Source organism: Parus major, chromosome 9 (genome assembly GCF_001522545.3).
Source record: "Parus major isolate Abel chromosome 9, Parus_major1.1, whole genome shotgun sequence".
Lineage (NCBI taxonomy): Eukaryota > Metazoa > Chordata > Aves > Passeriformes > Paridae > Parus > Parus major.
The window spans coordinates 4,366,644-4,392,549 of record NC_031778.1 but is presented as its reverse complement, the minus strand read 5'-3'; the positions used below and the strand labels follow the sequence as shown (position 1 = coordinate 4,392,549).

The window sequence follows — 25,906 nt, the reverse complement described above, 5'->3', positions numbered from 1 at the left end:
CTGCAGGGTCTTCCAGCATTTGTGGTGATGGTGCTGGCACCAGATAGCACAGATTGGGTTTGGATGGTCCAGCACTGGGGTCTTGTGGTGGGATTGAGCTCCAGAAGGGAAGAACCACCTGGTCTTCACCATCAACACCAGCAGTGGAATAAGGAAAAAGATGGGTTGGAAAGTTTAGTGGGATCAAGGTCTGGGAGACCTGAGACAAGGTGATTTTATGAGGGGCGAGGTGGTTGGGTGCCCAAACGCAAGCAAGGAGTGGTCAGCGTAGATAAGATTATCGGGAGCAGGACAGGAGAGGAGTGACGCTGATAGGGAGCACGAGGCACGGCCGGCCGGGCGGGAGGAGTGTTTGCACACACTTCTGGGTCAGGCAAAACCAAGCCAGCCTGGACCTGCCCTCAAGGAAACCCTGACTGGATCCTGATGCCCTGGAACAAAAAGAGGAAAGAATGAAGACCAACCACCCAAACTACCAGAGGGAGAAAAGGCTGAGGGATGCCCAGCATCCTATTTTGAGGGCAGTATTTTCTTGGGAAGCATCCCCCACTGAGGGTCTGTCTCAGCAATCCTCCACAACCAAAAACCTCCATCCTGGGCAAAGCTGGGCTCACATGTGCCTTGCAAAGTCACCGGGATACAGTGCCAGGAAATGCTATGTCTGTGTTTGTTGCAAAAAGAGCAAATATTGTCTTTGCACGTGACAGTTGTGGGGTGTTGTCATGTAAAACATGCATAGCTTGGCAGTAGACAGTCTTCATTCCAGCATGCTTCAGGCAATCCCTGACCAGGTTAATTTTTATATTATTTTATTATTTGCAACAGAAATCCCACTTAAAAGCCAACTTCTGTCATCGGACCAGACTCAGAGGTTCTGTGCTGAAGGATGGGCTCTGTGCAGGGTATTTGGTTTTCCGTCTGTGGAAATGATGTGCTTTTTTCATCTCTCATGGTACCTTTTAATCTACAAATCCAGGCAGCTGCCCATAAGAAAGTGATGCCAAGGAGGGATGTACTTCCCCACGCATCCCTGCACTATCCATATCCAGCTGATATATTTCTTTTGGACTGAGCGACCTCAGCTGTCCTACTGCAGGAGGATCTCCCAGTGTAGTAAGAGTTGATCATACACAAACTATAAAACAAACACTCTGTCTTCTCCCTATCCAAATTTTGGGAATATTCTTCTTATTAATTCCTACAGTTCCCCCCTCCCTTTCCTTTATTTTTTTGGTGTTGCAAGCTCAGGAGATTAAAGAGGAGGGAGTCTCCAGAGGGAGTAATCTTGGAGTCTCCTTCTTTGGGAGGAATGTCCCCTGATTTTGGGAGGAAAGTCTTTTGACTTTCCACTCAGGCCGAACAATTTTGCTTTGGACTCAACTCCAATTATACCCTGCATAGGGAAAGAACTAATGGAGCATCCTTACTCCTAGTCCTTTCCAAAGGTTTACTCCAGCCAGATTAATTTTGCTCTTGGTCACAACCTACTTCGGTGTCATCAGTCATCTGGAAGCACTTGGATATGTTCTGTGTCGGTCTCCAGCCCTCTAAGCAGTCCTTGTGCCCGTCTAATGAACAAAGCTCTGGCTCTGTCCATCCCCACTGCTGTGGGAAGGATGCCAGGCACGGAGATTAGCACAAGTGCCATCAACATTTCCACCCTCTTTATCTCCAGCCAGGGCTGCCAAGGGGAAGACACTGAAAAATGAGGTAAGGGATGACTTTGGACATGAGCTGTGGAAGCAAAGGAAGGAATTAACCCTTAACTCACTCCTCCAGGTGGAGCCATGGCCATGCTGCACATAGCAGGGTCCTCCCAAACCTGCAGGTCCCTGCAGAGCAGAATTAGGCTCCTGCCTGGAAGAGTCTTATCCTGACTCCTGGAGATCCATGGAGGCTCCATAGAAATGGTTCACTCCTATGAAATGCAACCTGAGTATTGGACACATCTCAGAAAGAAGTTTTGGCTTGGATTGACTGAATCCTTGCCAGCTCCCGTTGTCTAGAGCATGGGAGGACCAGTCCTCCCTCTTCCCTGCAATGGGGTGGGCTTCTCTTCCTTTGGAAAAAGCACTGCCCTGGGAGGTGCTGGTCTCCACGAGCTGAGTGGGGGCAGCAGCCTGTCTCCCCCAGGAGTTTGCTTCCCTTCTAAATGCAGCTCTTTTGGAAAGGAGTCAAGTGCCTTGTATAAACAGCCTGGAGTCGGGATTGCTCCGAAAGAAGCGCAGGGATGATTATGAGGGGATTCTGGCAGGGGGAGTCCATGAGGGTGCACACCTTTGTCCTTCCCTTGCCTCTGCCTGTCTGCAATCACTCCTTGTCTGCAGCTCCAAAAATACGCCAGGCTCCCACGGGAGCCTCTGCTCCAGAGGGTCAGTGCTTGGGAGTGCCCCCGGCTCCTCCACCTCCCACCATGCCTTCGCCCTTTGCGTCAGCAAAACCTCCCTGCAAGTCAGCTTGGCTCTTCCTCCAGAACCCCTTCTTGTCGTTGGGGAAGATGGATTACGGCTGCTCCCTCCCCTCCTGGGGCTGCTGGCAGGAGTGTGGGGCAGCACGGCACATCTGGAGTGGCAGGAAGGGCCAGGCCAGGGCTGGGTTCCATGCACCAGCAGGTTGTGGGTGGTCAGCATGAACATATGGGGATGGGAACGCGTGGGAAGAGAGACATGGATGGCAGAGACCCGTGAGGACCTGTGAGGGGACACAGGACAGCGGTGCCTGTCATGTCCTCCAGCCTCAGGGGGTGCATGGACTCCTTTTGGGAGTCCAAGTAAGGCTCTCTCCCAGTTTTCTGCACTCAGAGCCTTCAAGGTTTGGGATGTCTTTATTTTAATTAAAACTGAGTCTGCTGAATGCAGGGAAAGTCTTGAATCAGGCCTCATCTCACCTCCAGACACCTGGAGTGTGTCTGGAAAAGCCACGCTCCAGCTGCACAAGTCCTGGAGCAAAGGCTGTTTTGCCTTTCTCTGGCTGTTTTGGGTGGCAGTTTCTTTCCAGGGAAAAAAAATCACCCCTGCCCTTCCCCTCCCATTCTCTGGGCTCTGCACATCTGAGGGCTGAGGCTGCTGTGTGGTCTCAGGGTGGGATCACATCCCTGGAGAATCTGTCCTGCTCTGCTGCCTTTCCAGTTAATCCTGCAGACGAGAGCTGGATTAGAAGGACCCATGAGCAGGGGGAAGCAGTCACACCCCAAGGTTTTCCTCTCCCTTGGCTGGTGCTCTCCAGCTGCATTTCTCCCGCCTCATCTTCCCTCCTGGCAGGCAGCCCCAGCTTGTTCACAGGCATCTCTGGATCCAGGGCTCCATTTTGGCCATCCCAGGTTATCACCAAGGCATGAACACATCTTGGGCCATCTCCTGGCAGTTCTGCCTTTACCTCCCTGCCCTCTCTACTCATGGCTTGTCCCTCTCCTCTCCTGCTGTGGTTCCTATGGTCCTCCCATGCTTCCAACCCATCTCCTGACAGCCCTAGCATTCTGGAGATCCAGGCTGCCTCTCCTCCTCATCTTCCCTCCGTGCCAGCATCCTCGACACTCCGTCTCCCCATCTGCCCTGGGATCCGGCTGACATTTGCTGCGCTAATTTCGGCCTCAGTGATCCACCCTCTTCCCTCCCTGTTGGTAAACAGCTTTGCTTCTCCGGCTGACGCCTGGCTCTGGGAGAGCTCTGTGTCCAGCTGCTCTGCAGTTTGGGTGTTCCCAGACCGCTGTTGTTCAGCTGCCTCTTCCTTGCTCCAGGGGCTTCAGTAGAGTCTGGCCAGAGCCACACGAGCGAAAATTGATGTTCTCTGACAACAAGATCCCCTCTGCAGTTCCCATCCTCACAGGAGTCACTCCTCTGCTCCAGATCAGCTCACGGTGATTCCAGCTCAGGCCTGGGGAAGGTGGTGGATCCAGCTTCCACCCGCAGGATTTTGTCCTGGGATGGGATTTAGAGTGTGGGAGCTGATAGTGGGAGGGTGGAGAGGTCATTCAGCTTCAAGAGTTTACTGGCAGACATTTCACTTCCACTTTGGCCCTGTCTGGGAGGATTTCCCACATTACACCCCAAATTCCTGTTCTGCAGCTTTTTGTCAGGGCAAAGTCCCAGCGCAGGACTTTGTCCTTTCCTGGTTATTGCAATGGCACTGCCACCTGATGCCAGCCTGTCTGCTCTCAGCTGTCAGATGTGGCTGGGAACTCTGTGATGGCAGCTTGTGCCTGTGATCCTTCTTTCCTCATTTTTTGGGTGTTTGCCTTTCTCCTTTGTTTTCCCTGTGGTCTCCAGGTTTTTCCAAGCCTGCTCTCACATTGCCGTTTTCTCCTTCATCTCCATCCTCCTCTCTTCTGCTGTCTGTCAGCGTCTATCCCACCCCTTATGCTTTTAGATTCCCAGACAGGTCTTTTGGCTGGATCTCTCCTCCCTCGCAGGAGAAGATTCCCAAGAAACCATTTCCCTGCCCATCTTCTACCCAAATTCTGCTACAATTGCTGAGCCTGGCCCTGCACCATCCTCTGCTCCCAAAACACAACTCCACCCACTAATGGAACTTGCATCATCCAAGCTGGATGGACAATTTTGGTCTTTTGTGATTTTTTTAAAAAATCATTTAGTGGGTCAGGGCTACTGGGTGCTACCACCCTTCCAAATAAATACTCATAAGGACTATTGCTGCTCTCCTGGCCAAGGACATCAGGAATTTGTCAGTCCTACAGAACCTTTGATCCCCCATCCATCATCCCACACTTCCTGACGTTATCATTGAGGGACACTCTTCCGGTATTCAGCAAATATTTGATTTCCTGTGAATCTAAATAAAAAGACCTTCCCCCATTTGTTTGGGGTTTTTTTGGTTTTGGGTTGTTTTTTTTGGTTTTTTTTGTGGTTTCTTTAATTGATTTTAAAATACTTTTGGCACCGTGTGGCTGCATGCCATTCCAAGAAAAATAAAGGAAAATTGTTTTGACTAAATATAGATCAAAAGACATTTGTGAGCTGCCTCTTGCATCCCTGGCTGAGAGCGCTGTCCTGTCACAGCCCACCCAGGCTCTTTCAACCAGATTTCTCCCTAAACTCTCTGTATTCCCTCCTCTGCCTCCGCTCATCTTGGCTCCTGGCTCAGCTCACTGCTCGGCTCAAGGGAAGATGCTGGGTTTGGAATCCTATTTCGGAGTCTTCCAGTAGTGAGACCACGCTGTGCTTATTTCATCCTCTCCCTCTGGGGCTTTTAACGCCCTTTTTCGACTTTTTCTAGCAACACCCCTTGGAGCAGGTTCAGTTAATTGACTTTCCAGCTGAGTGGATCCCAGGATGCTCCATGCCAGAGGTGCAGCCATTGGCCAAACCCAGCTGGAATACACTCATGCAGGATGTGGTCGCCAGCAGCTATGCAGCAGCAGGGCACTGAGGTCCCATAAGGCCTCAAAGGGTGCATGGAGAGGCTCACATGGGCTATCAGGAAAATTCTCCACTGAAAGAGTGGATAATCGTTGGAGCAGGCTGCCCAGGGGAGTGGTGGGGTCACCATCTCTGGAAGTTTCAAACAGCAAGTAGATGTGACACTACTCAATATTTAGTGGGCATGGGCGGTACTCAGTCAAAGGTTGGACCTTGGAGGTCTTTTCCAACCTCAATGAGTCTGTGATTCCAACTGGGTCCTCACCTCTTTGTTTGCCCACAGGTGTTTGTGCTGTGCCATGGGCTCCTCCAGCTCTCCCAGCTCCTCTACAGCGCCAACTTCAAGAGCAGCCTCACCACCATTGAGAAGCGCTTTGGGCTCTCCAGCCTCTCCTCGGGTTTCATCTCCAGCTTGCACGAGGTAACTGGGAGAGGAACACCCAAAGGGTGGCCAGGACCTGGAAGGCACCTTCCCAACAGGATCTCAGGCCTGTGCACACTCAGGGCTTCCTCAGCCTCCGTGTGCTGGGAGGAGCAGCTGTGCTGTGTTCTGGGAGACCTCGTCACACCTCATTTGCTCTGCCATGTCCGGGGGGAATGGAGGGTGATCTGTGGTGATGGCCCTTGGACAAGAGAAGACTTCCACTGGATGGAATTCCAGAATGGCTTGGGTTGAAAGGGACTTTAAAGTTCATCCCAACTCATCCCACCCCCTGCCATGGGCAGGGACATGTTCCACTGGCCAGGGTTGCTCCAAGCCCTGTCCATCCTGGCCTTGGACACTTCCAGGGATCCAGGGGCAGCCACAGCTTCTCTGGGGACCCTGTGCCAGGGCCTCACCTCCCTCACAGGGAAGGATTCCTGCCCTATATCCCATCTAACCCTGCCCTCTGGCAGTTTAAGGCATATTGCTGAGCTGGCTGAGGATTTTCTTGCAAACACTTTCTTATCAAGAAATCCCTTGGAATAAGTTTTCTCATTTTCAGGAATTCACATTTTCAGGAATTGTGTCCTTAGTAGCTGTTCAAGGCCTGGAAAAGGACAGGAAAAGATCTGCTGGCTGGCCTTTTACTGGCACTGGATTGCAGCACACTTGTTTGTGAGCTGCCTGGTGAGCACATGGGATGCTCCAACAAGAAGCTGAACACTGAGAATCTTCCTGGACCTTTGGGGAAGTGGCTGCCCCAATTTTACCTCACCCAGCATGAACATTTGGGATTAAGATGTCTCAGAGCCCACTGAGACTTCCTGCTGTCTGTGATTGTCCAGGACAATAATCTCATTGCGTTGGTGCCTACAGCAATTCCAAGAACAAAACCCACAAAGAGACAAACAAGGGAGCCCACGCAAACATAAATACAAAATTTTCTTAGCCATACATAGAATCACAGAATGGTTTGGGCTGGAAGGGACCTTTAAAGGCCATCTTGCCCAAACCTCTGCAATGAGCAGGGACAGCTTCAACATGCCAAAGTTAAATGATGTTTAGCTTGTCCTGAGCTGTCAAAGCCCATGTAATGGGAATTTTGTGGTGTTCCCCCAGTCTCCTGAGTGAGCTGCATGGCTTCATGGCTTTCTAGCTGATGCTATCTGCAGTTGCAAATGTCCAGGGTCATAAATATTTGCAGTGGGCTGGACTTTGTAGCAGGGCTCATGTCTATCTGAGTCACAGGAATGGAGGCAATATGTTTTATTCCTTGCTGGTTTTGGAGGAATTGTCCATTTATGCCACATCAATTGATCTCTTCTCCCAGGGAACAAGGGACAGAACAAGAGGAAATGGCCTCAAGTTGTGCCAGGGGAGGTTTAGTTTGCGTATGAAAGAAAATTTCTTCACTGAAAGGGTCGTCCAGACAAGGCAGTGGTGGAGTCCTCATCTTTGGAGGGGTTTAAGAGATGTGTGGATGTGGCACTTGGGGATGTGGGTCAGTGGTGGCCTTGTCAGTGCTGGGGGAACACTTGGACTTGCTGGTCTTGGAGGGTTTTTCCAACCTAAATGATTCTGTGATGCCTGTGGGGTGAGGGACAGGTGTGGGTGCTGGAGAAGCCCCAGCCAGATCACAGAACACAGGGAGGCTGTGATGTCTTTCTTGCCAACAAGGGATGCCCGGAAGTGGCCGAGGCCATGGAGTGACCTTCTGGCTGGAGATGAGAAGGGAGCACTGACGTGCTGTGAACACGCAGGGCAAGGGGATGCTCCTGCTCCTGTGAGGGTGAAACACCTCCTGATGAGAGAGAGACCTGTCCACACACCCCAACACAGCTGTAGGGTCTGGATGTCCTCTGTGACGTTTTCTCACATTTCTCCCTCCACATTTCTCTGTGCCTTTTCCAGATCGGCAACGTGGTGCTCATCATCTTCGTCAGCTACTTCGGCAGCCGAGTGCACCGCCCGCGCGTGATCGGTGCTGGGGGGCTGCTGCTGGCACTGGGGGCCTTCCTGGTGACCCTGCCCCACTTCCTGTCAGGCCCCTACGAGTACACTGCACTCAGCACTGGTGAGTGCCACCAGCTGTGCCCCCACGGAGCCAGCTGCTCTGGGATGGGCTGCCCAAAAAATGGGGGTGTTTCCAGGGCAGACATGATTTAAACAGTGGTTGAAGGCAGAGCCTTAAGGTGGGCAGTTGCTGATTAAACCTGACGTCATTATGGCTTTGGAACCTCTGCTGAATGCAAAAATTACATGTGGGATTTCTTCTGCCTCTCCTGTACGTTATTCCAGCTGTTGTCACGGAATCATGGAATGGTTTGAGTGTGAAGGGACCTTAAAGAACATCTCATTCCACCCCTTCCATGGGCAGGGACACCTTCCACCCTCCCAGGTTGCTCCAAAGTCTGTCCTTGAACACTTCCAGGGATGGGGTAGCCACAGTTTCTCTGAGAGAGAGACAGTAGCATGAACTCTCTAAAAGTTTGATTAAAATCACAGCCTGTTTGTTTGCTACTCCAACCTCGCTGTTATACTCCAGAGGAAGGGCAGGGCAATGAGAACTGCTGAATAAAATGAGCAATCCATCCAAAATCCAGGTGTTTGTGCCTACTCAGTGAGTCTGGGAGATTCCTGCTACTGGGGGATTTAGCGTGGGAGGAGGCAGGGGATGTACCCAGTGTTGAAATGTTCATTTCTTCCCTTACAGGTAACAAAAGCCAGGGGCAGGTTGAGCTGTGCTATGCAGAGAGTAGATTTGTGTGCCCAAACACCACCCAGGACCCCCAGAAGGAGGCCAGAAGCATGTGGGCCATGATGGTCATCGCCCAGCTGCTGGCTGGGATCGGGACCGTGCCCATCCAGCCCTTCGGGATATCCTATGTGGACGACTTTGCAGATGCCAACAATTCCCCGCTGTATGTTGGTAAGTGGGACCATTGCTGTACATTGGTTTTTTTCCACAGAATTCCAGGATGGTTTGGGTTGGAAGGGACCTTAAAGCTCATCGTGTTCCACCCCCTGCCATGGGCAGGGACACCTTCCACTAGACCAAGCTCCAGCATCCTTGTCTTCCCTCTGCAGTGAGGGATCATTGTTCCAATGACTTGTCCCACTGATCCCTTTGAGTTCCCAAATCTGCAAGGAAAATGAAGGAAAGGTTCTGAAGAGGAAGGAAAGTGGGACCGGTGTGTTGTTTATAATACAGGCGCTCCCTCTAGGGCTGTGGGAATGTCTGTCGGGATGAATAGTTCCAGGGTTGCCTCAGTATAGCAGAAATTCCATCTCCCCAGGTTCTGTTTCATTTTATGTCTCATGCAGCTCAAGCTCACTGGCTCCTTTTACACATCTTGAGAAGATTGTGTAAAGAGTTTCTCTCAAGGAGGGAACTTGGATCCTGCAATTGCAAACAAGTCAAAAGAAAATGTTCTGACCTTACAGGTTATCTGTTTTAGAATGGGAGGGCTCAGCTGCACCCAGGGTAGTCTGGTGGCCTTTTTGCCCTCAGAATCTTTCACCTCTCCTGATGTTTGCACCAAATGTTTTTCCTTGGATCTGAGGATTACAATGTGTTTGTTTCCTTGGCATTATGGAGGGAATGAAGGTCTCCATCACCTGTGTGAGCCTGGGACGTCACTGCCCTGCTGCTTTCTGGGGTTCATGAATATCATGGATATTTATGGTGTAGCTGACAACTTGTGTCAGCAAAGCCTTGATGGCAGCAGAGCAGAGGGACTTTTTCCACAGGCAGCTGCCCTCCCCCTCCTGTTCTTGCCAGATAAAAACCACCTTCAGTGTCAGGCCAGTGGGGACCTTCTCACCATCTGAAGGTCATGAAGGGTGGTATCTCCCCTTTGTGTTTTGTGCCACCATTCCTGCGTCTCCTGGGAAGACAGAAGCCATATCTGCATGGAAACTACCATTCCCTTCTCTCAGGGGCTTTCTCTGCTCACTTTTCCCAGCCATCCTCTTTGCTATTGCTGTGTTCGGCCCTGCCTTTGGATACCTGCTGGGGTCCGTGGTGCTGCGGCTCTTCGTGGATATCGGAAGGGTTGACACTGGTGAGTATTGCTCAGGTAGCAGTGGTGCTAAAGACCCTCTGTGGATCAGAAGGTGACTCTGAGATGAAAGGTGACAGAAGCCACCAGTCCTGTGACCCATAAACCCACTGCCCAACCTGGAAAAGCACCATCAGCATAGTCCTCCACTCTGTCACCCCACAAGGACAGTCCTCCACTCTGTCTGTCCCACAAGGACAGACACGGGTGGTTCTGACACCACCACTGAAGGAGAGCCCTGGGGTAGGGACATTCCAATGCCCAACCCATGGTGCTGCACTGGAGGTCATGGCTGGGGTCTGCCCACAGCCACCACACCGAGGAGGTATCCCAAAACCCCAGCATGGTAGTGGAGAGGAGCAGGGAAAGATGAGGAATCCAGGGATGGGGAAGACAACCACAGAGCAACCACTGCCCTATGGATACACAGAGAACTTGAGTCCACCCATCCTCCTCCCCAGTGCTAGCCACCAGCACCTGCAGAGAGCAGGGCTGAGCTGCCGCCACGGAAGGGATAATTTGCTTTATTCATGGTGTGTGCTTATTATTTCTGGTAACTTAATCACTAAAGAATTCTCCCCAGCTCCATCATTAACGTGGCTTTTCCTGTGTTTCCTTTAGAGAGATCAGAGCCTGCCTGACATTTTTGTCCGGTGCCTGATAAGAATAATAAATTAATGTGGGCAGGAAACGCTAAAAAGCCTTCGCCCACTCCCCATGGCAGCAGACGGATTTAGCAGCCTCTGCCTGGTCGCTCCATGATGACATCCAAACTCCAGAGTGGAGTGGTCCTGTTTGGGGAAGTGGGGTGATTGTTTCAGTGGGGTGTGGGCTCCTCTCCTGTCACACCCTTGCACAGAGCTCCCACCCGGAGCTGGCCGCTGGTCCCTTCCCAGCTGCCACATCCCGGCCACAGGCAGCCGGGTCCCCATGCCAAGCCAGGCAATCTGTCAAACCTGTGAGCATCACTTGGCCCAGCCAAAGGATGTGAGTGCTGGAGACAGAGCGGCTCTCACCTTCTCCTCCTTTTTCCGGAGAAAGCGCCTGGAGTTTGGTCCACTCGGAAACCAGGAGTTTCTGCCAGCACAGGACCTTCCCTCGGTCCCTGTGAGCAGAAAGTGACCAAGCCTGGAACAATGGGAGAGCAACTTTTTCCAGGAAAGCAGTGTGTCCTTTCCCAGTCCTTGTCTTGGCTCAGCATCCCTGGTCCAACCCACTGTGCTCTCCAGGCAGAGGATGGAGTCAGGCCCCCATAATCTCTGCCTGACTGGTTGGCTCAGGGATTAGAGTTGAACCTGTGCCACCAGCGTGCTTCCATGCTGACCAAATCCATCCTGGGAGGCTCGGTACAGCTGGGATGAGTGGTGGTACAGGGCCCTAGCCAGGGAAATCACAGGCCAAACACAACCAGGGCCAGTCTTGCTGCCAACACTGGTAGAAGATCCCACTTCATCCATTTGCTCTTACATGGCAGTGGAGAGACCCTTGGGCTGTGCCCACAGGGACTCTTCATACTCCAGTAGTCTGTATTTTCATGGAGGTTTGTCCCTTTCACCCCTGGAGCTCTTACAGAGTATCTTTGTGTCTTGTAATGCCAGTGGACCTGACACCAGGTGACCAGCGGTGGATCGGAGCATGGTGGCTGGGGCTGCTCATCTCCTCAGGCTGCTTGGTGCTCACTTCCATCCCTTACTTCTTCTTCCCTCGGTACATGGTGAAAGGACAGGTGAGAGCTCATCTCCAGAGGCTGGAGAACGTCCTGGAGTCAGGGATGTGCTCAGGGAGGGAATACCTGTCCCCAGAAGGGAGGGGTGGGAGGGAGGAAGGCAGTCCAGCAACTCTTTCCCATTAAAACAAAATTTAAAATATGGAAAATAATTAACTTGTATCATTTTGGTGTTTTCAAAGCCAAACCCCACTGGTTTTGTTACAAAAATACTTCAGTTCTGTTTTGAAATTGTTTATTCATTGAAATCAAACCCAAAATATTTCACAGTTATGGTTAAAGGACTCCCCAGACTTGTGCTGAACTATCTCTAACTTTAATTTTCAGACTTTTTGAAAAGTTAAGAGAGGTGTTTTGTCAGGATTCAGGGGAGAAAAGAATTACAAGTTCCTAAAAGCTCCCAACAACAAGCTGCTGTCCTGCTGCTCTGCTCAGGGGCTGCAGTGATATTTGAGATAACTCACCCCTTTAATCACAGAATCCTGGAATGGTTTGGGTTGGAAGGACCTTAAAGCTCATCCTGTTCCATCCCTGCCATGGCAGGGACACCTTCCACTAGTCCAGACCACTGCTCCAAGACCCGTCCAACCTTCAGGGTTGGAGCAGCCAAAGCTTCTCTGAGCAGCCTACGCCAGGGCCTCACCTCCTCCAGAATTTGTCCCCAAGATCCCATCTAACCATAGTGGCAGTGGGAAGCCATTCCCCCATGTCCTGGTGCTCCAGGCCCTTGTCCCAAGTCCCTCTCCAGTTCTCTTGGAGCTCCTTTAGGCCCTGGAAGGGGCTCTCCCCAGAGCCTTCTCTTCTCTAGGTGAACACTCCCAGCTCTCCCAGCCTGGAGAGGTGATCAGTGCATGTGGGATGGGGCTTAGCTGTAATTGTCAGGCTTGGCTCGGGGTGAAAGGCCCCTGAGACAGGCCCTGTCCCTCCTGAGCCTCCCTGCACCAGGACAGTGCCACCCCCCTCACCACAGGCTGCTCCTCTCTCCCCTCCCAGGAGCGGAACACGGAGGCCGGCATGCTCAGGAAGATGGAGACAGGGGCTGCTGAAGAGACCTCCCTGCTACAGTTTATAAAAAGTAAACTCCTGGCAGGTCCAGCCGAGGGTGGATGGGGATGCCTGGCCGTACCAGGCCATGCTGGGTGGGTGGGTGGGGGCCATCCCACCAGCAGATTCGCACCAAGGGGTTTACTGGGAGTCCTTGGGAGCCCAGCAGTGTGTGCAGACCAGCTCTGGCACCACAAGGGCATAAGGACCATGGGAAGGTGGGCACAGCCTCCCTCTGGCTACATACCCCTTGAGGCCCCTCTTCTGTGGGGCCTGAACTGTTTCCAAATTTTGCTTTGAGGACCTTGAAATGGTGTGAGTGTGCCGGAAAAGTGTCGCTGGGAGGAGTGGGCATGGGGCCGCTGGCGCCACCAGCTCCTCGACAAGGTCACCCCACTGCAGTTGACACTGTTTATGTGGAGCCAAAACAGGCTTGAGAGGGATGTCACTGCTGAGGGACCAGATTAATGAGTCTTTTAGCTCCAGGAGGATTTCTGCCCATTTAAGGTCCCTCCCTCCTTGCCTCTTCCTGCACTGCAGTCATATCCTGGAGCTGCCAGTTCCCTCTTCTCCTCTCTTTAGGCTTTAATGGATGCTGGCTCTCCATCACTCTCTGCTAATTAGAAAACTCATAAGAGAAGAAATAAACAGAGTTTCTCCCAGGGTCCATCTGCCTCTGTTGATGGGGCCAGAGGACACAGTGTCTCACCAGGAAAACACATCCAGGGTCCTGCCAGCTGCTGGGACACATTAAGGTGTCTCCCCTCCCACTTTCCCATGTCTGCAGACATCCCCAGTAGATCATCAAACCACAGACATCCTTCCTGGGAACAGGCTAAGGGTGGGGGTTTCTTCCCAGTACAAATTACTGGTGTGAGGATCACACAGCTAAAAGATATTTTTCCTATGGTTTCCCTGTAGGATTCCCAAAGATCTTCCTCAGGCTGCTGCTCAACCCCCTCTTCATCCTCCTGGTGCTGGCTCAGTGCAGCTTCTCCTCCGTCATTGCGGGTCTGGCCACCTTCCTCAACAAATTCCTGGAGAAGCAGTACGGTGCTTCCCCCTCACAGGCCAACTTCCTCATAGGTGAGCATGGATGGAGGCAAAAAATACCCATCAGCAGGGAGCCAACTGCCCATATTCCACAGGCTGTTTAAATCACAGAGGAGTCACTGAAAGCTCATTTTTGGATGAGACCTGGGGTTCGCCTTGGGGTAGTTGGTGACTTTCCTGACCTGTGGTCCCCCAGCTGCCTTGGGTTTGGGCTGTCTTGGACAACAGTTGGATCTGTAAGGTCCAGAGAACTGCCCCCTGCCCATGGAGGGGTTCTGGGCAGGCAGGACCCCCTGATGGCTCCATTCCTCTGCAGGAGCTGTCAACCTGCCAGCAGCGGCACTCGGGATGCTGCTGGGAGGGATCATCATGAAGCGCTTCTCCTTCTCCCTGCGTGCCATCCCGCGCTTCGCCGTGGTCGTGCTCGTCTTCTCCATCCTCCTCTGCCTGCCCCTTTTCTTCATGGGCTGCTCCACAGGGCACATCGAGGGCATCTACCACCCCAGGTAATGCAGGTGCTGATCCCAGCTCCTTGTTTCTCCAGCTCTTACCCCTGGGGAGGGATACACGCTGGTGGAGGGGCAGAAGATATCACCATGCTGCTTCTTGCTCCTTGATCCCCAGTGCATGGAGGAGATCCGGATGCTTCACAGCCCAGAGAGCTCAGGAGGACTTTTATCCATGGTCTTCTGGGCCAAACAAGCAGGGTGTAATTTTTCACTCTGGATTTTTAGGGGAAAATTAGGAATATTGTGTCCACATTACTTCATATGCTCCCAGTGTTCTAGCTGGACATCATCTTTCTCCTCACCTCAGTGGATATTTTTGGCTTTTACCACGACTCCTTAGGATAAAAATGACTTTTATATGTGGCCAAGGCTTGATGTCAAGTGCATTGAGCTCATTTCCCAGGGCACTACCAGCAAGAGATTTCTGATGGCATCTTCCCACAGGAGGTGGAGCAGCCCCATCCCACCCTGCCCAAGGGCACCTCCTCAGGGCCACATTCCTGCAGGATTCAGGCTGTGTGACACCAGCAGATGCGCTCCTTTGGGGAGTGAGGGAAGAGAGGGCAGATTTGGGGTTGTCCTCTGAACTTCCACAGTTGTTTGGGAACATGCCCACTTTCAGTTTGTGTCTGTGTGGTGTTTCCAGCTGTGGCTGTTCACACATCTGTTTGTGTAGCTCTGGACAGAGCCCAGATCCATTTCCCCACGCTTTTGGCTGATTAATTTTCAGCTGGGAAAAAAAAAAAAAAAAAAAAAAAAGAAAAAAGAAAAAAATAAGTGTGTGAGTACTTGTTTGTAGACAATAACAAAATTCCTGTGACATTCACTGCACACTTCCAGAGGTACCTGCAGGGATCAGGGGCTGGCAGAAGGCCAGGCTGCTGCTGGCAATGTCCCAGCCCAAACAGGAACAGGAAAACTGCTCAACTAGTAAAAAGGATTTTTTTTTTTTAATTCCTCCTGTCCTATTTCTTAATGTTTTACCAATTTATCCCCCACTCCTTTCTGGCAGTACACCCAATTCCCAGCAGCAGCTCAAGGCACGGGTTGGGTGCCAATGCTCTAAGCAGATCTTCCACCCTGTGTGCCGGAAAAACACCACGGAATACATCTCACCCTGCTTCGCTGGCTGCACCAACAGCACCACCAACCCCTCCAATCCCAAACAGCTGGTGAGTAAAGCAGGTGGTTAGCAAAGCAGCCTTCCTGGGAATAGTGCAGTGATGCTGCAGGAACCCAATAAATGCAATAAGGGGGTGGAACCTTTTCCACACGGTGTGCTGAGCCCTGGGAAGGTACCATGGAGAATTGCTGCAATGCCCTGGGAGCCTGCTTGGAGGAACAGGGATGGTGGCAAATCCCATTACAGGTTGCCATGGCTGTGCTTTAAAACTGGAGCTGGAGCTGTTGTGGGTGTCCTGCGCAGGGATGTGGGATGAGGGGTCACGAGAAGCTTGCTCCTGGCGCTGGGAGTCTGACATCTGTTTTGTTCCAAACATTTCCAACAGATCTACCACAACTGTTCCCTGAATTTGAATGAGCTGTTCTCCACCTACACAGGCTCTTGTCCAGTCAGCTGCTCCCATATACTCCTTCCTGCCATATTCCTCATCTCCTTTGCTGCCCTGGTCGCCTGCCTGTCCCACAACCCCCTGTACATGATGGTGTTACGGTGAGCAGGGGTGGGTGGTCCTGAGTCCCAGAGGGGAGCCAATATGATGGTTGGGATCAAGTCATAAACATGTAGCCAGCCCAAGTCTTGGCCAAATCCAGTGCCAGCAGCTCTGACCTCCCGTGGCTTCTCCCCACCAGGGTGGTGAACCAGGATGAGAAGTCATTCGCCATCGGAGTCCAGTTCTTACTAATGAGACTGCTGGGTAAGTGTTCATCTCTGAATGAGGCTGGGGGTTTGCTGGAGCCAGAGGAGGCACTGAACCTCCTCAGGATCAGCCCCTGACTCCATCCTCTCCTCCCACCAGCCTGGCTGCCAGCCCCGGCCATGTTTGGAGCTCTCATTGACTCCTCCTGCATCTACTGGCAGCAGCAGTGCAGCCAGCGCCGCTTCTGCGCCTACTACAACAACGATTTCCTCCGAAACAGGTACCCTGGGCCCCATCTCCGGGCAGGGGAGGGATCCCAGCCCAGCCTGGGACCAGCTGGAAGCGCCAGCTCCAGATGTGGCATGTCCCTGCTCTTCTCCTGGCAGATACCTGGGGCTGCAGGTGGGCTACAAGGTGGTGGGCACCGTGCTGCTTGCCTTCATCAGCTGGAAGGTGAAGAGGAGCAAGGAGTACAACGTGCAGGAGAAGGCAGCGGGGCTAGTGTAGCCCCCGAGGACTGACTCGTACCCCCACCACCCACCGCCACTACTTTGTCTTGTTTGGGTTTGTTTTACTCCCCACGGGAGCGCCTCTCCCACAGCTCGGAGGGATGCTCCGGGCCAGCCCCATCCTGGGAATAGCAGCTCCCAGGGGCTCCAGCTGCACTTGCCATCACCCTGGGGAGGAGCAGCCCCCGGCCAGCTGGAGCAGGAGGCAGAGGGGGCTGGAACACAGGGACGCTGAGAAGTGCCTGCTGTGCGCCATGGTCCCGCTCCACTGTGACATTCCCGGCTGCGACAGGAGCAGGAGAGGTGGCTGCCAGCCCGGTGTCCCCCACCCACAGCCCCCGCAGAGGGCAGCAGGGAAACCACACAAGTGTTGGGACAAGTCAGCACAAAGGGTTTATTGCAGAATATCTGGGGCTTGTTGCTCTTTTTATTTTTTAAATAAAGGTCACTTTTCCAACTGCTGCACTTTCTTGGTCTCCTCTCCTCCCCACCAACAAGGCCTGGGGAGGCTGCAAGTCACAGCCTGGCCCATGCTGAGCACATTCCAGCTGGGAATGGGGAAGAAATGGTGGCAGAGGGGGACATTCTTCTGCAGCTCCAGCGGTGATGGGAGAGGGCTGGTAGGGGCTACAAAGAACTTGGGGCCCAGCCTGCAGCCCCATGGAGCCCAGCTAGCCCTGCCCTCCATCTCCCTGATGGGCAGGGGCTGCAGGCAGAGAAGGTTCTGACCTGAGCTTCTCATCCTGAATAGGTTTATTGGCACAGATCTGGTATTTGGTTGCTTGAGCAAGTGCCTCAGAGGGAGGGACCATGAACAAAGAAATGCCTGGCAATTAAAAAGTTTCATTCCCCCTCCCTCACACCACAGTCCTGAGCAAGAGCCACAACAGGGCCTGGGGTCCTTCTCACCCTTCACTTGCTGTTTTGGTTGTTTCACACCCCTCAGGTGGGTTTTGGTGGGTTCTGTCAGTCCACACTCTGATGGAACACAGACCACAATCTGTTCCAGCATTTTAAAGTAATATTTTAACTGCAGCTCTACCTATTCTAATTATTATTAATGATCTCCACTATTATTATTATTGATCAGATTGTCAGTTCCAGGTTTCCTTCTGATCCATCCCTGCCTGACACAGCACAGCCTTAGGGTTCACACCAAGTTCAACCCATGGCCTAACAAGTCCAGCTAGTTTTGTCAAGCATTGAGCTACTTTAAAATCTTGTCATTTTTTAATGCAGTGGGCTCTGGGCAGGATACAGTGGATCTGGGGCTTTCTTTCAGGGGTTTTATGGGTTGAATGTATTCAGGCCCTGCTGTCCCTACCCCATGGCTTTTCCCTGTACTCTTGGCCCTGCTGCATCCATGGGAGTGGAGGGAAAGGACAGGAGGGGACTTGCTCTGGATCACCAAAGTCTTACAAAAAAAGAGCTCTCTCCATGTTATCCCTACTCCTGTTCCACCTCCACCTGGCAGATTTTCCCTGAACACCCACCTGACCTTCTGTAAGTTTCTCCACTTCTCTTGCACCAGGGGTAACACCCAAGCAGGACAAGAGTCCCAGGAGGGGCCGGTACAGAGTGCATGAGGTGGCCCAAACGGGGCCAACAGAAGCTCCAGGCCCCAGAGGTGTCAGGGTGGTGGCACAAGGAAGGTCACAGCTGGAACACCTGCTTCAGGGAGCCTTGGAAACCACCCCTTTGGATGCTGATGCCCAGGCACTGCTATCTTGGCTCTTCTTTGCCTTTCAGCAATTTCTCCTTCTCTTTCAGGTTTTCTGCTATCCCAGTTATCACTGTGCTCATCCTTCTCCTCCAAAAACATCTGCCTTTTCCAGGGGAACCATTTGGAGTACAATCCATAGGAAACATATTGACCAAAAGAGCTTTAGCACAGTGAGGGCCTCAGTGCCTGGGAATGTGTGAATGCAGCGAGTTCCCAACTCAGGGTAAGGCAGCTGGAGCAAGAAGGGGCTGAGTTTATCACATCCCACTGTCCTGCCAAAGCCATCCCAACACAGCCCTGCCAAGCTGCAGCCTCAAGAGCAGCACTCCTGGCCAGCAGAGCCACGGGCTGGGAACAAGGTCAGAAGAGCAAAGAACAAAGCACAGAGCTGACTGGGGACTAAAGAAAAACAAGAAAACCACACTCAGAGTTTCCAGTTCTGCTGTTTTCCCTCAGCCACTGAGGAAAAATAGCCCTGAATATTCAAATATTTAAAAAATCATGGAGTGAAGGCTAAAAAATTCCTGGAGTTCTGCTCTGTGCTCCGGCACAAGCGGCTCTGGGCACAGCCCCAGCTCGGCCGTGGCTGTGCAGCCACTCCCCAGCCCAGGAAAGCTGAGGCACCTCATCTTCATCTAGCAAAGCCACAGGGTACCACAGCCACCTCCAGGGCAGAGCAGCACTGCTCTGCCACCACAGCCACCACAGCTGGCTGGAGCTTTCCTGTGCGCATCACCAAAGTACCTTGCAATTATGATTTGTGGGCGGTTTTTCGCTATGTGATTATCAAGTTCTCAATTAGTCAGACCAAGGAGTAAATACAAAACCAAAAAAAAAAAAAAAATAAAAGCAACTACAATATTTTTTGACAACAAACACCTGGCCACAGAGCAGGAAGGTTGATCCCCAGCGCTGTGCTGAGCAGGAGCAGAGCCCCATCCACGTGGATCTGATACTGCTGGGAAGAGCCACGGCAAACACACAGACTGAAGCAAGACTTGAGAACATTTAAGCAAAAAAGAATTTACTTAAGAAGTATTTTTTAAAAGAATAACTTAAAACCCACCATGGCTTCATGGTACTTTCCTCCCCTTAAGCTGAGGCTGGTGCTTGGCCTCTGTGTCTTTGCATGAGCAATCACCCAAAGAAACAACAGTCTTTTTGCCCAAAATCACTTCAGCATTATGGTTTTGAAGCAGGCAGCCCAACACCTCCAACTAAAGGAGTTCAAAGCATGCTAAACATGTTCCAACAGAACTCTGCCTGGAGGAAACAGAATATGCCATGTTTGGTAAATATAACCCTCCCACCTCTGTTATGGATGACTCTCGAGGCTGGAAATGCAAGGACCAGCTTCATCACAGGCATGGGGCTTTGCTGAAGGCTGTTCCTGCTCTTCCCAACACTTGGCAATGGTGCAGGGAGGCAGGAAAAGCCCCAGAGAAGCAAAAGAACACAACAGATGAGTTATGAAAGAAGCATCAAACCACAGGGGAGAGGGGGCTACAAACTACAAAAATGGTCTGCCAGAAGCTAGCCAACCCTAAAACACCAGGTGAAGCCACAAACAAAGGGAAAATGTCACTGCACAAGGGCTCTGCAATGTGCAGTGAGACACAAACTGGGAAAATCTCCCATTTGTTTCCCCTCTTCCTTCAGCATCTCTGCCAGAAGGAGGAATCATACCCACGTGCTGGCAGCTCCTTGACTTTCCCCCTCACTTTGCCACAAGTGCTGTCTAATGACACACAAAGGAAATCCTTCTGCAGCCACTGGAGCAGGAGGCAGCAGGAGACTGACAGCAAATGCCTGGCACAGCAGGACCCAGGTGCAGGTATGGATCTAAAACTCTGCCCATCTCAGTTTGACGCCATGACCCCCTGTAGCTCTGCCACTCTTAGTTTGTTCCTGGCTGTGGGAGGAGCCTGGAAGGAGAAGCAGAATGAAGCTTTCAGGACACAGCCCTCAGCTGAAAAAAAACCTCCCAGGAGCTGATCAAGAGAGGAAATCACTAGATGTGTGCAGAGAGCTGAGCCCAGGGAGTAAGGCTGGGCAGGCAGTCTGGTTTGGGCATTTCACACCCCTCCAGCCCCACAGAAATGGGGCTGCACCAGTTTGGAACGATGGAAAGGCAGACACAAAGAGGAAACCAGCATTTTATACTCTCTCAATGCCTGCCCAACACAGGGACCCTGTGTAGTGCTCCCCACAGCCCCCCACCACAAGGTGGTCAGTGGCTTTGAGAGGGAAGGATCTAAACCATGGCAGGAAGAAATGAGAGGCACACTCCAGTCTCTAAACCTCACCTGCCAGCACATTCCTTCCTAATTTGCTTTGCAACTACCAAATGAAAAGCCTAAAGATTAAGGAAAAAGAAAAGCTCAGAGGTTCAGCAGCAAAGAAGAGGGCAAGGGAAGAGGGGAGAGAATAAAAACATTGCAGCATGAAGGGACAGTCAGAGGGAATCACACCAGCAATTGTCACGTCGCTCCCAAGCCCACGAGCAGCAGAGGAAGACAACACAGTGCTGACTTCCAGCTGAAGTTCCTTCTTTTTACATCAAGATGAGATTTGAGTGCTCCACACCATCTTTTTCCCTTCAGCCCCCCAGCCCTGTTCATCTCTGTTCAGGCCACCTTCACCAGCCACTTCTCAAGGCCCTCCAAGTCAGCTTCTCCCTCCTCTCCCTTGCTGCCTCGAGCACTGCACTCCACAAACTCCACCTTCATGGGCAGCTGGGAGAAGTCAAAGTCTTTGCCCTTCTTTCCCAGCTGGGCAGGGCCCCCTGTGGCTGAGCCATCCAGGCTGGTGGGGGCTGCAGAGCACGTCACCCGCAGGGTATTGCTGCAGGGAGAGAAGAGAAAGGGTCAGGAACTGAGGACCAGGAGAATATCACCTGCAGCACAGCTCTGGGATGTTTGGGATCCAGCTCTGCCAGCAGCATGCCAGCTACACCAAGGACACAAGGCCCAGCACTGCCTGTGAGGCTCAGCCAGGGCCTTAGGCCACTAATAGAAGGCACAAGTGCAGAGGTTCAAAGGAGTGGGAGAGCACCCAAGGAGAGGTGCTCAAACAGGTTTAGTTTTGTAATAAAGGGCAGAAGAAGTTAGATGATGATGATGTCCTTATCCCAATTTGCCCATGGTAAACACTGGAATAACGCTGCCTAACAGGGCACAGTAATTACCTAAAAATCCAACACCTACACACAGGTATTTGGCAAATGCTCACCATAAGAACAAGCAATCCTTATTTTCCTGGAGAATGTGAACATGTGGCAACCAACTCCTCTGCTAAAAACCAGAAGGTTGGGTATTCAGCCTGGAAGAGGCATGGCACGAACATCCCTGCTGCCGTCTGCTGGCCAAAGGGATTATAGATCCAGGGAATCATTTAGCTTGGAAAAGCCCTCTAAGAACATAGAGTCCAACTGTAAACCCTGCACTGCCCCAGACAGAACAGACTGCTCCCAGTTCCACAGGGAACTCAGACACGACTCAAGGGAGCTCACTGAGCACTGAGGTAAGAGTGAAAGGACAAGAGGAAAAGCTCAGAGGGATTGAGATCCCGTTCCATACTTACAGCTCTTTCTCCAACTGTTGCTGGATGAGTTTTGCCGATTTTGCCATTGTGACATCTGGAGAGAAAATAAGGAAATCAGCTCTTTGGTTGTCAGAGTTCAGAACCTGATTCCTCCCCCTAAAGTAAGGCCAGCTCATACTGTGCAGTCACTGGAGTTACCAGGACAAGGACAGCCGTGCCTGCAATAGGATGAAGGATGCTGGAGCTTTGGGATCACAGACATGAATGGGAACAACCCAACAGTCTGATACAATGCAGGGAATTAATTTCTTCTTGCTGGGCAGGAAGATATTTCAGATGATGGGTTTGATGCACCAGCACTCCCTCCTGTCCTGTGCTTTCCACCCGTCGCACATAGAGCCGTGAAGGCCTCAGGCAGCTCCTGAGTTACTGCAGGAAATAACTACAAAAACCAGATCTGGTTTGGTACAGCCCCAAAACATCCAACTGCTACAGAGGGACACAGACTTTCACTGTAGAATTTGTAGGGATCTAAAAATTGATTATTTTCCTGCAGCTGCATGTTCCCATTGCTCCAAACCAGAGAAAATATGGCACCCTGGCAGCTGAAAAACTTGTTTTAACTTTGAAGCTGCAGAGTGTGTAGGGATAGTTCATTATGCTCCAGCTGATCCTATTTCCTGCTGCCTGGAGACACAGCTCTGCACAAAGCAAGCAGAAACAGAAAGCCACACAAAAGCCACCTGCCTTACTTTACACCCACCCAAAGTGCAAATCTCCCAAGCGGTCCTCCAAACACTCCTGCTGAGTAGTCAAAGTTTGAACCTAAATTCCAGCCTTCCTTTTGCTGAAATCCCACCTCCCAAGCTCAGCAGCCATGGCACGAAGCCCTGGCCTGCAGGGCTGGCCAGGCCCAGCCCCAGGGCAGCCAGGGTACCTTGCTTGTTGCATGCGATGAGCAGCGCAGGCGCGTTCCTGAGCACGGTGCTGTCCACCAGCACCTGGTACAGGAACTCTGCCACATCCTTCACCTCCCGCTGGAAGGCCACGCTGTCCACCACAAACACGATGGCTCTGGGACAAGAGGGAAGAACAGGTGCTGGGGATGAAGTTCTGCACTCACCCTCCCCTACAAGTATTCCAGCCTGGGTTGAGATTTCCACACCTGGTCTCACTCAGCCCAAGCACAGGTTCATAGCATGTGCTGGCTGATACCACGAGCATGCTGAAACCGTGGCCAGCTGCAGCAGGAATTCTTCCTCTGTCTACCTGCCCCAGGATGTCCCACACCCCCTAGACCTCCCTGCTGCAGTGGCTTTGCCTCCTGCTGCACTACAAGCACAGGTAAGTAGGAAACTCATCATGTGATTTTGGGATTGTTCTGTGCAGGGTCAGGAGCTGGACTCCATGATCCTTGTGGGTCCCTTCCCACTCAAGGATAGTCTATGAAGGCAAGCAAAAAATTAACCAGCACCACCCCACAGCAGAGCTCTGACTCTTGGGCTTGGGGCACCACCAGCCCAGCTCACAGTACCCCAGTATCATCACTTGGTTTATCCCTTTCCAAAGGACCACCTGCCCCTCCTCCCCTGCTGATCCCCTCCACGTTACCTGGCTGCGGCCTTGAACCTCTCCAAGAACTGCAGCCTCAGACTTTCATGGCCTGGAAGGTCGATCAAGGTCACATTTGTGCTCTGGAACAAAGGCAAGAAGGAATCAACAACATCTGATCCAGGGGTTCCTGTGATCACCGACTGGGGAAAACCAGTCTGACCCTGGATTTGTATCCTGAAGGCACAAACCCCCTGCCCCTGACACAGCATATAAACCTACAGCCTCACCTGTTCACACACACCTCCCTAAAAGGCTCCCTAAATACACCAAAGCTTGCTGGGAATCACACAAAAATGCCTTTGCAAGAGCCTTTTTTAACTGAAAGCTGCAAAGGATTCCCTTCCCAGGAAAGGGAACAGCCAAAGCCAGAACGTGGGAGAGAACAAAGGGCCGAGCAGGGCCACATCACCACTCTCAAGATAAGGCTGCAGGAGCCCCTTCCTGCCCACTGCTCCTGGGTTTTATTGGAAACCTTGGTTATGATTAAAAAAGGGATCAAAAAGCAGCAATCTGGCTTGCAGCCTCCACCCCTTTCCAAATATCTGTCTGCTCAATTAGAGAAACACAAAAATGGGGAAAAAAAATAAATTAAAAACCATGCACATCCTTTTACCAAGTTTGTAACCTTATTAACACTGCTGTTAATAATGACTGGGAAGGCGAAGCCACAAAACCACTCTCTACTTTCACAATTCACCAGCAATTAAAGTGCCAGCATTCTGTTCTCCCTGCCACGTGCATCCAGTGAAAGAAAGAGATTTCCAGAATGAAAGAACTGCCAAAAACTGAAAATAAGCAGGTTTGTGGCAGCCGAAAATATGAAAATAACAAAACCCTTTCTGAGACCATATAAAGTGCAGCTGGAGCCTCTGCTTAAACCTGATAAAGCTTTTAATTTCAGGTTTTCTTGAGAGAAAATTGCCAAGGAAATAAACCAATGCAACAGAACAGTGAAACCCCCCAAATCTCCCTCCTGCTCCAAGCCACAGGTATTGTTTCCAGTCAGAAAAGTTTCATTATTTTACAAGCAAAGAAAAAAAGAACCTGTGGAGCCCAGCAGGCTCTAACACATCCCAGTATTTCCCTGCTTTCTCAGCCTGGAAAAATCCTCAGCTGCACTCAGACCATACTGGGGCCTGAGCAGCAGAAAAACCTCACAGGTTTAGCACAGGGAGGAGGCAAAAGCTGCAGGTAGAGCTGAGGCTGTGCACTCACCTTGTCTGGGCTGACCCTGTAGACGGCAGAGCTGTCAGTGATGGAGGTCTGGGTGTCGCGGTACCGCCCCGACAGCAGCTAGGGGAACAGGCAGAGCTTCAGAACAAATAGCCCCAGAGGCTCCACAGCCTCCCACCAGCACCAGCATCACCTTTCATCTGCTCAGAAACTGAAATGGTCTGACAGGGGTAATGGGCATCCGAGAGCTAATCTGAGTTTCCTGCAGGAAACCAGTGCTGGGGTTACTTTCCCCAATTAATTAAAAAATTAGTCATTAGGAAAATAACTATATACTTGTATTGTGATAATAACAATGATTAATAATAATAATTAACAGTTATTCTCTGCTAAAACAAGAAGGAAAAAAGTGTGTCTGCAAATCCTTCAGTTTTCCAGCTGGGACCACACACGGTCAGCATGGCTGTGCCCCGTTCATTTTCAGACTAAACAGTAACAGAATATCCACGGTTGGAACAGGATCATCAGCCCAACTCCCGGCCCGGCACGGACACCCCAACAATCCCACCCTCTGCATGCCTGAGAGCGTTGTCCAAACCCTCCTGGAGCTCTGGCAGCCCTGGGACTGTGACATTCCCTGGGGATCCTGTTCAGTGCCCCAGCACCCTCCGGGGAAGAACCTTTCCCTGATTTCCAACCTAAACTCCCCTGGCAGAGCTCCAGGCACTCCCTCGGGTGCTGTCCGTGGTCCCACAGAGCAGAGACTGGAGCTGCCCTCGGGAGGAGCTGCAGACTGCGGTGAGGTCAAGTATCCCTAAGCCTTTTACTATGACAAATTCAAACCAAAACGCAATTTCTTTTGACGTGCCGTGGTAGACGAAAATGGGTCTCCATCCCTCCTTACACCTATAGACCCAAACTTTCACGTTTCATTAAAAGTTTAAAAACCGAACTAAAGGGAACTCCTCCACCTCCGTACACGAGGCCCCCGCGCCGCTCCACGCTCACCCGCGCGAAAAGCAGCGTCTTCCCCGCATCGCAGAGCCCCAGCAGCAGCACGGCCTTGCGGCTGCTCCGCCTGCCCTGCACGAACCGCCAGATCACTGCGGGAGAGAACAGGATCAGGAGAAAGGGACGGTGAGCGCTGGCAGCCAGCAGGCCGCGGAGCGGGGGGAGGAGATTCCCGCAACTCACGGAAGGTGACGGTGACGACGATGAGCGCGACGAGCACGGAGAGCACGGCAGGACCGTGCAGCTCCCGCCGCAGCGCCTCCAGGTGCGGCTCCAGCCCGCCCGCCATGGCCCGCACACGTGGCCACGCCACACTTCCGC

At 51.9% G+C, this 25,906-nt stretch overlaps 2 protein-coding genes across 6 annotated transcripts in view; one reads left to right on the top strand and one right to left on the bottom strand.

The window, feature by feature from the left end:
- SLCO2A1 (solute carrier organic anion transporter family member 2A1) overlaps positions 1–16,983 on the top strand; it is a 22,349-nt gene extending 5,366 nt beyond the window's left edge. Inside the window, exons 2-14 of one of the 4 annotated variants that reach the window (XM_015637987.3) lie at positions 5,659–5,796; positions 7,711–7,873; positions 8,513–8,728; positions 9,765–9,863; positions 11,459–11,586; positions 12,580–12,661; positions 13,552–13,716; positions 14,000–14,189; positions 15,205–15,364; positions 15,701–15,864; positions 16,005–16,069; positions 16,172–16,292; positions 16,368–16,983. In XM_015637987.3, coding sequence (XP_015493473.1) covers positions 5,659–5,796; positions 7,711–7,873; positions 8,513–8,728; positions 9,765–9,863; positions 11,459–11,586; positions 12,580–12,661; positions 13,552–13,716; positions 14,000–14,189; positions 15,205–15,364; positions 15,701–15,864; positions 16,005–16,069; positions 16,172–16,292; positions 16,368–16,533 — 1,857 coding nt within the window. In that variant the 3' untranslated portion in view covers positions 16,534–16,983. Of the gene's footprint in view, positions 1–5,658; positions 5,797–7,710; positions 7,874–8,512; positions 8,729–9,764; positions 9,864–11,458; positions 11,587–12,579; positions 12,662–13,551; positions 13,717–13,999; positions 14,190–15,204; positions 15,365–15,700; positions 15,865–16,004; positions 16,070–16,171 lie in introns of all 4 variants that reach the window. The other 3 variants (XM_015637988.3, XM_015637989.3, XM_015637986.3) reach the window with 3 other exon arrangements.
- Positions 11,805–25,906, bottom strand: SRPRB (SRP receptor subunit beta). Of its 2 annotated transcripts, XR_004498643.1 has the most exons (8): positions 25,769–25,906; positions 25,583–25,677; positions 24,617–24,694; positions 23,399–23,481; positions 22,725–22,861; positions 21,827–21,881; positions 19,124–21,088; positions 11,805–14,922 (listed from the first exon to the last, which is right to left on the bottom strand). XR_004498643.1 is itself a non-coding variant. In XM_015637990.3 (7 exons), the coding sequence occupies exons 1-7, from the start codon at positions 25,872–25,874 to the stop codon at positions 20,872–20,874; spliced, it is 771 nt and encodes a 256-aa protein (XP_015493476.1). In that variant the 5' UTR covers positions 25,875–25,906; the 3' UTR covers positions 19,027–20,871. The 2 variants fall into 2 exon arrangements, 1 of the variants encoding a protein (XP_015493476.1); XM_015637990.3 differs by lacking the exon at positions 11,805–14,922 and having other exon boundaries at positions 19,027–21,088.